General features: G+C 29.0%; 2 protein-coding genes and 1 long non-coding RNA gene across 5 annotated transcripts; 1 reads left to right on the forward strand and 2 right to left on the reverse strand.

Annotated features, from left to right (window-relative positions):
• Positions 1-139: 139 nt before the first annotated feature.
• On the reverse strand, positions 140-1,139 carry LOC123264954 (histone H1-like). Its single transcript, XM_044728493.1, has one exon. The coding sequence runs from the start codon at positions 1,015-1,017 to the stop codon at positions 400-402; it is 618 nt and encodes a 205-aa protein (XP_044584428.1). The 5' UTR covers positions 1,018-1,139; the 3' UTR covers positions 140-399.
• A 2,225-nt stretch (positions 1,140-3,364) lies between these two features.
• Positions 3,365-10,711, forward strand: LOC123264957 (NADP-dependent malic enzyme). 3 transcript variants are annotated; one of them, XM_044728505.1, is made up of 7 exons: positions 3,365-3,629; positions 4,921-5,089; positions 8,164-8,322; positions 8,420-9,094; positions 9,539-9,907; positions 9,971-10,265; positions 10,336-10,711. In XM_044728505.1, exons 1-7 carry the CDS (start codon positions 3,565-3,567, stop codon positions 10,449-10,451), a joined length of 1,848 nt encoding a protein of 615 aa, XP_044584440.1. In that variant the 5' UTR covers positions 3,365-3,564; the 3' UTR covers positions 10,452-10,711. The 3 variants fall into 3 exon arrangements, with proteins under 3 accessions (XP_044584440.1, XP_044584439.1, XP_044584441.1); XM_044728504.1 differs by lacking the exon at positions 3,365-3,629 and adding an exon at positions 4,341-4,473; XM_044728506.1 differs by lacking the exon at positions 3,365-3,629 and adding an exon at positions 4,752-4,846.
• LOC123264959 lies at positions 4,141-4,392 on the reverse strand. The gene is made up of 2 exons (XR_006509457.1): positions 4,326-4,392; positions 4,141-4,265 (listed from the first exon to the last, which is right to left on the reverse strand). It is a non-coding gene; the product is annotated as an uncharacterized LOC123264959 (long non-coding RNA).
• Positions 10,712-10,737: the final 26 nt, after the last annotated feature.

Here is a 10,737-nt window from a genome sequence, read left to right on the forward strand (position 1 = left end):
AAACATCAATTTTATCAAATATAATTACCTAATAATTAATTAAAATATCAAAAATGATTGAATTAAACATTTTTACAACAAAGAATATTTTATAAAAAACTATAAAAATATTTCACAGGAAAACCATAAAAAAAATATCTAAACTAAAATATGTTATTTTTATTTAATACAAAAAAGATAATTCAAATGATTAAATGAACAGTATGTACACATGATTAATAACTTAAATGCTAACAATAAATAATAATATCAATACATAAATCTATACATAATAAAAAACATTTAAATATATCTCAAAAAAATTTAAACAACCAAAGAACATATCTCTCAGATCATAAAATTCAAGAAAAAAAAATCAGTGAGATCCATCAAGACTCCAAGTCACTTTAAAAAAAAAATTCACTTTTTCTTCACAACTTTCTTCACCTTCTTCGCAGCTTTCGCTTTAACCGGACTCTTCTTTACCTTATTGACAGTTTTGGCCGGGGAGTTGACCTTGACCTTGGAAAGCTTGGCAGCTGGACCCTTGACCGTCTTCTTCTTCACAGCGATAGATTTCGCGGTTTTTTTCACAACTTCGATCTTTTTGACAGCCCTGGGACTTTTGACAGCTTTCTTCACAGGAGTCCTGACCTTCTTGACAGTTTTAGCCGGAATTTTCGGTCTGCTGGTGGTTTTGCTGGCAGGTTTACTTCCTCGTTTGGTAGCTTCACCATGAACGGAGAGTTTGAAAGATCCAGCGGCGCCTTTTCCCTTGGTTTGGACCAGCCCTCCGCTTTCAACCGCAGCTTTAATATATTTCTTAATAAATGGCGCCTGTTTTTCAGCGTCGACTTTGTAAGTTGTATTGATGTACTTTTTGATAGCTTGCAGCGAAGATCCGCTTCTATCCTTCAAAGATTTTATCGCGGCGTTCACCATATCCGCAGTTCGCGGGTGTGTTGGTTTCGAGCGCGCTTTTTTGGCCTTAGTGACTGGTTTTTTAGCCAACGACATCGTTACCAAGCTGTCAGTCATCTTCAGAACTTTTATTTCTTCTTTAGATTGTTTTTTAATTTAGTTGATCAATTAACTATTATTTTTGCAATTAATTTTCCGCAAATTATTACAACTTATAACTGTTATTGTTAAATAATAGCACAAAGTTGCTAGAGTCGTTGCGAAGCGCGGACCATGGAGAAAGATCGCGACTGTCTTGTGCGCTATCAAACCGCCGATAGTCCATTCTTGTGGTACCGATTCGCATATATTTTTGCTAATTACACTGACTTGTCACGAAAAATTTCCATCAATTATTATTTCTTCCATAATAAGAATATTTGATATCACTATTGCACCAAAAAAATCCCGTAAAATTTATCAGCTAATACGTTTAATCGACGTTAGCTCGAAGGACTTAAATTGTGCGGCTAGTGCAATCAAAGCTAAGATTCAAGTTATTTAAAATGAGAAATATAAATTTTAAAAAGTACGCAGTGAAAAGTCAAGCGAAGATTCAAGGGCTGCTGGTTCAATAGTTTTTTTTTTTATTTTGCGGAAATTGTTTCTACACCGAGGTCTTCAAGTCGCGGGTCTGGTGCACTTTTCCGCGGAACTACGCTGCGTTTAATTAACGCGAGGATTTAAATTGGCAAGTATGATTTTTTTCCGGGGTTTTGGAGAGTTGTTTTGGTTCACTGAGCTGGCAAGGGGTGGGGAAGGAAAATTTTTAGAAAATTTAGAGAGGGCTTTTTTGTTAATTAAAAATATTTAAACTCGGCCGGCATTGTCGACTTCTGTTTAGATGTTTACTAATATACAACCGGATTATTTAATAATTTGTTTATTCGGCTGAGATTTTAAGAGGGGGTTAGAAAGAAAACAAGTGAAGGTATTGAAGATTGGAGATGTCTGCTGATAAACTTATCAGGTTCGTGAAGAAAAATTTGAGGTGAGTTTTTTTATTAGAAGCTTTTAAAGTAAGGGATTTCTTCGTAAGAATGGTCATTTATTTTTTTGGTATAAGTAGTTATTAATTAGTTATGAAAAAAATGTAAAATGTTGTGTACATGAAAATTTATAAGATGTAGGGTTTGCAAGTTTTTGTTTTTGAATAGAGAAATGAAACTATTATAAAAAGTTGAAAGATTCATGGAGAAATTTTTTTTTACTCCAATTTTTAATAATCAATTTTTTTTTTTATAAATAATAATTTTTTATTCTGATTACATTTTATAGAAAATAGCATATATATTACACAATTTCATAGATAGCGTTCTTTTCTAAAAAAAATGAATTGTTTTAGAGACATATTTTTATGTACATTTTTTTTAAGACAGTAAATTTAGTAATGAATATTAAATTTGTGTATTAAGGAAGAATTTGCTAAAAAAAATTAGTCAAACAATTAATTAATGATATATTTCAATTTTTTGATTATTTATTCATTAATTAAATTAGAACTTATAAAATTTTTTTGGTATAATTTTGTCAATGAAAAAAATTTTCAAAGTTTTTAGATATCTGCTAATTTCAGTTACAAATTATCGATTTAATACACATGATTAATATAAAGAAATTGCATTGAAAAATTAATAATAAAAAATGAACCTTTCAGTATTAATTTTTCAGTGTAATTTCTTTCTTACCATTTTTATTTCATTTATATTTTTAATTCAAAGATAAGAATGTACTTCAAAGAACTTCTTTTAATGAATTTAATTTTTTAATTACTCAAGTTTGTAAAGTATAAAAATTTTAATTCAAGAGTATTTATTTTTTAGATTAAACATTAAAAATAATCATATAAATTTATCCTACTTTTTTTTTTTTTTTTTTTTTTTTTTTTTTTTTTTTAATGAACTATAAAAAAAAGGATAACAATTAATTTTCAAAAAATAAAATTAGCAATAAATGTCAATTATTATAAAATGTAGATTGTAATGATTAATGATAATTAAAATAAATTAGAGATAAATTAAAAAGAGCGTAACCAGAGAAACAAAACAAGCGCACATTTATATTATTGTTAATACATAAAAAAAAAATAATAAATCTCAAAGTGAGAGTATTTTACATTTTTCAACATGTATATATATTTTTTTTTATATTTTATATTGACGTTCATTAATGTTATAAGCGGAGTGGGAAAAGTAAGAGGTATATAGAAATTGTAATAGTAAATTATGAGCTACTAATACACGTAATTAACAACTGTATTGTTACACAGTCTGTAGTGTGAGTTTATAAACGATAAATGTGTGTGTGTTTAGAAATAAAAGAGAAAGATCCTTGGTGCACTATAGCTGCTGCCACCATCCACCATTCGTGATAATCAAGATCATTTGATATATCGGACGCGAGTTGTGCGAATCTCTTTGTTTCTACTCAGCCGCTGAGTTGTTTAAATATAAATGTTAAATTACTAGTTCTTTCAATTAGTCACCGACTATTGAATCATTTTTACTTCAAATAAAATACTTTGTGTTTCTTTTAATATTTACAAAACATTGTCAAGTTTTTAATAATTAAAACTACAATTAAAGTTTGAAAGTTGGATTTTTTTTGGCAGTATAATTAGTAACTATGGGTACTAGACAATCAAAATTATCTAAAGATTTGTCTACAATACCACCAGGAAAATTTTCTCCGTAAGTTTTTTTTTTTTTTTTTCTTAATCAATTAATTACATTTTGGAGTGGAAAACTTTGTTTACTAATTTTGTTTTTAATTATTACGTAAATTGCTGATAAAAGTCGCGGAAAAAATTATAATATTACTTTAGTAATAATTTAAAATTGTAAAATAAATAGATTACATATAGTTGTGAATTTTTATTTTTAAACTCTTAAAGTTAATATATAAAAAATTATAAAATTAAAGAATCAATTTTATAGAATTTTTAAAATCTTTACAATCATAAAAATTTAATATACTTTATTAAAAAATGAATTAAAAATTCATCGGCGCTCATACTCATTTTCTATAATTAATAACAGGCAATAATTATTAATAAAAACTATAAATTATCACTACTAACTTCATTATAAAATTATCATAAACAATAAAAAAAAAATCCATATTTTTTTCCTGAATAAAAAATGCAAGGCAAACATAAATAATGATCTGGCAGTTTATCAAATAAAAAAAAAAATAAACAAACCTGATATCTTGATTCAAATTCGTGTGAATCGCACGTAAACAGAGACAATCAGCTGTTAATCAGCTGACTAGTTACGCGCTTCACAATTTTGTTGTTTTGAATGTAAAAAACTCTCTGTAAAGACCTAAAAAGGAAAAAAAAACTATATTATTAAACAAAATTAAAAAACTTTATAGATAATTACCGTTAGGTCACTTGAGTTGAACTTTGTCTGTCATAATTATTTCATTAACTTCCTTCAATTGAACCATCTGAAATTAGAAGATGTTTAAAAATTTTATTAACAATTCATTACCGATATCTAACTGTTTAAAATGTCGGCAACTAAACAGGTAATTAATTTGTTGATCTCTTCCAACTGATAAATAAATAAATAACACAATGTTTAAATTAAGACGCATGCGCTTTACCGTATTTGTACTATTGCACATCTATATCTATGTTATAAATGTGTAGGTACAATACTTACGTACTTGTGTTATGAAGAGAAGTAAAACCGAACGATCCTTTAGCTTTAGCTCTTTTCCCCACCACGCCCTTCAAAAACGTCACGTACGTATAAAACCCACCACGTCGACGTAGAACGCTGAATATCTGTTGACTGTCGGGGTCGTACGATGTACATTTTCATTTGACGAGCTCTACTCAATAGAACCCGGAAATTTCGTCCGAGTACTTCATTCACGTCACTTTTACTCTCACTCAGTTACTTAATAACTTTTTTTACTCCTAAAATTATATTTATCAATATCAATTGTTAAGTTATCAATTATTTATAGAGTACGCGAAAATACTCAAGAGTTTCGCAAAACTAGAAATTTACACTTGCCTACGAATAATTTATCAACCATGGAGCGGGATCAGTTAGGACAACGTGGACCAGGTGATGAAATTTCGGCGAATCTTGTACGTGGGCTTGATCACCTTCGTAATCCTCAATTAAATAAGGTAAGTCTTGATAATTTCAATAATTATTCATTATTTTTTAAAATTATTTATTCACTGATAATTTATTTTTTTAAAAGGTGCGACAAGTTATACGTAATATTAATTTACCAAGTTTAGTTCCACAAATTTGACTGACTCATCATGACATTAACGTTATTAAAAAAAATGCATACATATGTATTGGTGTATCGATTAACCGAGCGGTTAACACGTGGAAAATTTTAAATACTTATTTTATTTATTTAAAATTATTACATATATATTATAACTATTATTTAAATAATATAAAAATAAAAGTAATGTATAAGTAATTTCAAATGCGACCTTGAAGTAAATTTATATACGTTGCATCATATAAATAAAATGAAATAATACATATAAACAATTAAAGAAATTGATTTTACTGAAAAATTAATTGTAGAAAAACGCGGAAAATTTCAGTATGAGTTTTTAAAATTGTTTTTCATTAATACAGACAAAGAACAATTAAATTAACAATAAAGGTCTGTTGATTAACCCGATGAACAAAGTTCACTTGACTAAATGTTTAAATTAAGAAATTCTTAATTTTGTTATTGATTATGATTATGATTATCAATTTTAAGTAGGATTGGCCAGATGAAATATTATACTTTTAAATATTTTATTTAGAATAAAGTGTACACATTTTTATTTAGGTATCGATCGACCTGGAGAGCCTTAGCAGGTTTACAGGTACAAAGAAACATTACACAGCAACGGTATCTACGGACATTTAGAAGCCTTCGTGTACTTCAACCTGGCATGGGGTTGAACCCTTGGCCATTAATTTTCCTTGGCGTAGTCCACGAAGGACTAGACTTACTTTAGTACCTGATCTGTCCTGAATAGACAGTACTGCAGTTTCTAGAATTTTCTTTAAATATTTTATAGATAAATTGTGAGAGTTTTTTCGTTTCTTAAAAATTTTTTTTTAATACAAAAAATGGACAAAGATTGGTGGACGTTTGCTTCTAAAGAAAAATTATGGATAAGTATACCTGAAGCACTTTTGTCAATTGACGGACGGGTAATTTTAGTTCGTTATTGCTTGTAATTAAAATATTTACTATTTATATTATCTATCCACAGGATAATTGTTTTTCAATTAGTCAAACTGCTTATGATATTTTAACTTTATATATCGTAAAACTCAGTAGATTATGATGAGTTATTTGGAATGATAGCATCGAGTGTAATAACGACCTTGATGGGTTTGTAATTGTACTTTCTCGGAACTCGTTACTTTTAATGTCCGTGAAAATGTAATTTAAATGAAAGTTTTTCTCGGTATAGTTACAGTAGTAAATACCAGATTATTGTTTTATTTTTTTCATTTTATTTATTAAAATGGATGAGTAATTTTTATAATGATTGATCCGATGTAAATATATGATTCAATTTATGTGTATTAAAATGGGGTCGTCAACATCGGAACAAAGAGGGTCGATCGATTGAATTGCTAAGCTCTGTGAAAATATTTTATTTGGCCTATCAGAAAGTAACAAAAGAAGTTTTTAAAAATTGAAATAAATTATAAAATAATATTTCGTATTTTTATAATAATATTTAAAATATTTTTTATTAATCTAAATATTCGAAGAACGCAGAGTTGTTTAGAATTATCAATAAGTGGATAGTCTTTTGATTACAACTGATTATTCAATTTAGAGATAATATTTGAATACTTTCTAAATAGATTTAAATTAAAAAATATTTTTATCATTGAATAAATTACTGACGAAATTTTAAATTACAATAGTTTTTTTATTACAGTTTAATAAATTTATTAATTTTAAAAGTAGGTCAGATTTTGTAATTGCTATAAAATGAAAATTGAGCAACAAAAAAAAAATAATACAAAACGGATTAAATAAAATTATAAAAGTAACTTATAATTAGACACTAGTTTATCGCGGTCCTATGATAGAATTGTTAATTTTTTTTTATCGCATTCTTTTCCAAGGTCATTCGTGGTTAACACGGTCATGAGTAGTTCCAGTTTTATTTGGGTATTAACCGCTAAACACTTCCGCATCAGCTGGCGTACTAATCTTACGCGATATCGCTACGTTGCGTCACAAGAATAATAACTCATACCTCTAAAATTAAAAGTACCTAGATTAAAATTGAATCAAAAAATAATTTACACAACTTAAATCAACAATAGATAGTAATTATTTAAAAAACCTTGCTCTAGAAAACAAGGATCCTTTCAAAATGGCCTGAGGCTTGACATCAATCAAAAATAAAAAGTGTATCCTTGCATTGTCTTGGTAATTTCAGATTATCCTGAAAAAAATTAATTGTTTGCTGTTATTACATTTTACCAAGGTTATTTATGTCTTTATCAGTTTTTTACTGGCTATACATCAAGGTCAAGAAATATCAATGTAATCAATTGTTTCTTTAATAATAAATATTAATGATTTTTTGACAAGGGGAAAATTTCTTCATACATTTATAAAATTGATACTTATTTTGTATAATTTTTTTTTATGGAATTATTAATTTTTTCAATGCAAAAAAATTATTAAGATTTGTATAAATTTATTGAAACTCAAAAGAATTAAAAATTTATTTAGCGGAAAAAGTGATGTAAATTGTATATTTTATGAACTACAATATTTCTACAATTAGGTTACCACTTCCTATCTAAAATATCAAAAGATATACATCAGCTGATGTAAGCTTTACCACTTTTTTATCACAAAACCATACTTGTAATAATACAAATTAACTAAACCTCAATTTAGAAAGTTTTTATGAATTTTTGAGCAATAGTCTGGTTAATAAAAAAAAAAAAAAAAAAAAAAACGGGTCGGAAGTAGGCGTAGAATTAATAAAAATTAATAAACCTACAATAAAACACTAATAACTGCAGAAGAAATATCAACAATGAACTTGTAAAAAATTGTTGAACTAAACTTAAAGTAAATTTCTAATTACTAATTATGAAAGTGTAATTAAGAACGCTGGCGTAGATTTTAATTGAATATAAACCTATAATTTGATTGTTAATTTTATATAAATTAAAAATACCTAATAAATTTCAGGGCATGGCGTTCAGTATTGAAGAAAGACAAATCCTGGGGATCCACGGTCTACTTCCAGCAGCAGTAAAAACCCAAGAAGAGCAACTGGAACTGTGTCGGTTGAATTTAGATCGTTACACAGACGATCTGTCTAAATACATTTACTTAACCAGCTTACTCGTTCGTACTTGTTTATATTCACCACAATGCCACTTTTCGTGACATTTAATCCTAAGATAAACAAACAAAATTATTACGTTAAAAATATTAATAACAGGATAGGAATGAGCGTCTGTTCTACCGTTTGCTCGGCGAGAACGTTGAGAAGATGATGCCTCTGGTCTACACACCAACTGTCGGGCTTGCGTGCCAGAAATTCGGTCTAATCTATCGGCGTCCCCGGGGTCTCTTCATCAGCATCCACGACAAGGGACACGTGTATGACGTGGTAAAGAACTGGCCTGAACACGATGTCAGAGCCGTGGTAGTTACCGACGGTGAGAGGATTTTGGGTCTCGGTGATCTGGGTGCTAACGGGATGGGTATTCCTATTGGAAAACTCTCTCTGTACACCGCGTTGGCAGGCATAAAACCTCACCAATGCCTTCCAATTACTCTGGACGTCGGTACCAACACTCAGTCTCTTCTGGATGATCCTCTCTACATCGGACATCGGCATCAGCGAGTCACTGGTCAAGAGTACGATGACTTTATCGATGAGTTCATGAAAGCTATTGTCAAGCGCTACGGCCAGAATACTCTGATCCAGTTTGAAGATTTTGGAAACAGGAATGCATTCAGATTGCTGATCAAATACCGCGATCATTATTGTACTTTCAATGATGACATCCAAGGTACTGCTTCTGTTGCTGTTGCCGGTTTGTTAGCTTCTCTCAGAATCACTAAAACAAAATTGGCTGACAACTCTATTGTTTTTCAGGGTGCTGGAGAGGTAATTTTATTAATTATTTCTTTACATTTTATATCAAATCAAGCCCAAGATTTTTTCCGAAAATGTTAATCTTACAAAAAAAGTTTTTATGAAAAAGTCGTTAAAAATTTAATTTAAAAAAAAAAAGTGTCATAAGTTTTTTTTAAGATCAATATAAGAAAGCCGCTTTTTTAAAATTGAAATCCATACAGAATAATTCAAATTTGTTCTAATTATAGAAATCTTAATTTTGAAATTCCGGCTTTCTTATTGGTCTTGAGAAAAAATCATAAGATACTTTTTTTATAAAATAAAATTTTTAACAACTTTTATTTGTAAAATGTTTTTATGCATCTAATATTTTCACCGTAATATCAAAAATTTGACACCATTAATTATCATTTGTTATTTTGAAATTAAGACAAAAATCCTAATCAATGTTGAGTAAAATTAAATACTTTACAGGCTGCACTAGGAATCGCCGGGTTATGCGTGATGGCGATGATGAAAGAAGGAATAAGCGAAAAAGAGGCAATCAGCAAGATCTGGATGGTTGATTCTAAAGGATTGATTGTTAAAAACCGTCCTTCTGGTGGAATTACCGAACACAAGGCTAAGTTTGCCCGTGATCATGCTCCAATTGATACATTAGTTGAAGTAGTGAAGACAGTGAAGCCCACGGTATTGATTGGAGCCGCTGCAATTGGTGGTGCCTTCACTAAAGAGATTCTTCATGATATGGGAGAATTCAACGAGAGACCAGTTATCTTTGCTTTGAGTAACCCTACTAGCAAAGCTGAGTGCACTGCGGAAGAAGCTTACACTGCAACAAATGTAAGTTTTCATTAATTAATTGATGGGAAATTATGAAGATATTTATTGAACTTATTTTATTAGGGACGTTGTATATTTGCAAGTGGATCTCCCTTTGATCCAGTAACCTTAAATGGAAAAACTTACCATCCAGGACAGGGAAACAACAGTTATATCTTCCCAGGTATTGCTCTTGGTGCTATTTGCGCTGGTATGAAAACAATCCCTGAAGAAACATTCCTCGTTGCCGCTAACGTTCTTGCGGATATTGTCACAGAAGAGGATTTGAATTCTGGAAATTTGTACCCTCCACTTAATCACATTCGGGATTGCTCGCTGAAAATTGCTGTCAAACTTATGGAGTACGCATACAATGAATGTAAGGATTTATTTTATTAATTTTTTAGTTTAATACTCAGAATTTTATTTAATTGAAATAATTGTTTCAGCTTTGGCAACCGTACATCCTCAACCGGAAAATTATGACGAGTTTATTAACGCTCAATTGTATGATACTGATTACAAAACTGCACTACCTGTTACGTATTCATGGCCTAAACTTTAAAAATTTATTATTGATTTAAAATGATAAATAATGAAGTTGTTAAACATTTAGAAACAATGAAAGTAATTCACAAAATAATTTTTAATTAATGAACAAAAATTAATAATATATTAATATCCGACTGAATTTAATTTTGAAAAGTATATTTGTAATGAATTACTATTATTGATTTTTATTACTTTTAATTAGCTATCACACGATATTAATTTATAATTTTATGTACAGAGGAAAATAAAGGTTTATCAAGTTAGAAGAATCAATAACATTTTTCAATTATTAAATAGTA

This window comes from Cotesia glomerata, linkage group LG5 (assembly GCF_020080835.1).
Source record: "Cotesia glomerata isolate CgM1 linkage group LG5, MPM_Cglom_v2.3, whole genome shotgun sequence".
NCBI classification, from domain to species: Eukaryota; Metazoa; Arthropoda; class Insecta; order Hymenoptera; family Braconidae; genus Cotesia; species Cotesia glomerata.

Coding starts and splice junctions, on each gene's coding strand:
- LOC123264954 (XM_044728493.1), bottom strand. CDS start 1,017: ATGACTGACAGCTTGGTAACGATGTCGTTGGCTAAAAAACCAGTCACT.
- LOC123264957 (XM_044728504.1), top strand. CDS start 4,406: ATGTTTAAAAATTTTATTAACAATTCATTACCGATATCTAACTGTTTA. Junction 5,090..8,163: donor GTAATCCTCAATTAAATAAG/GTAAGTCTTGAT, acceptor AATAAATTTCAG/GGCATGGCGTTCAGTATTGA. Junction 9,908..9,970: donor AAGCTTACACTGCAACAAAT/GTAAGTTTTCAT, acceptor TTATTTTATTAG/GGACGTTGTATATTTGCAAG.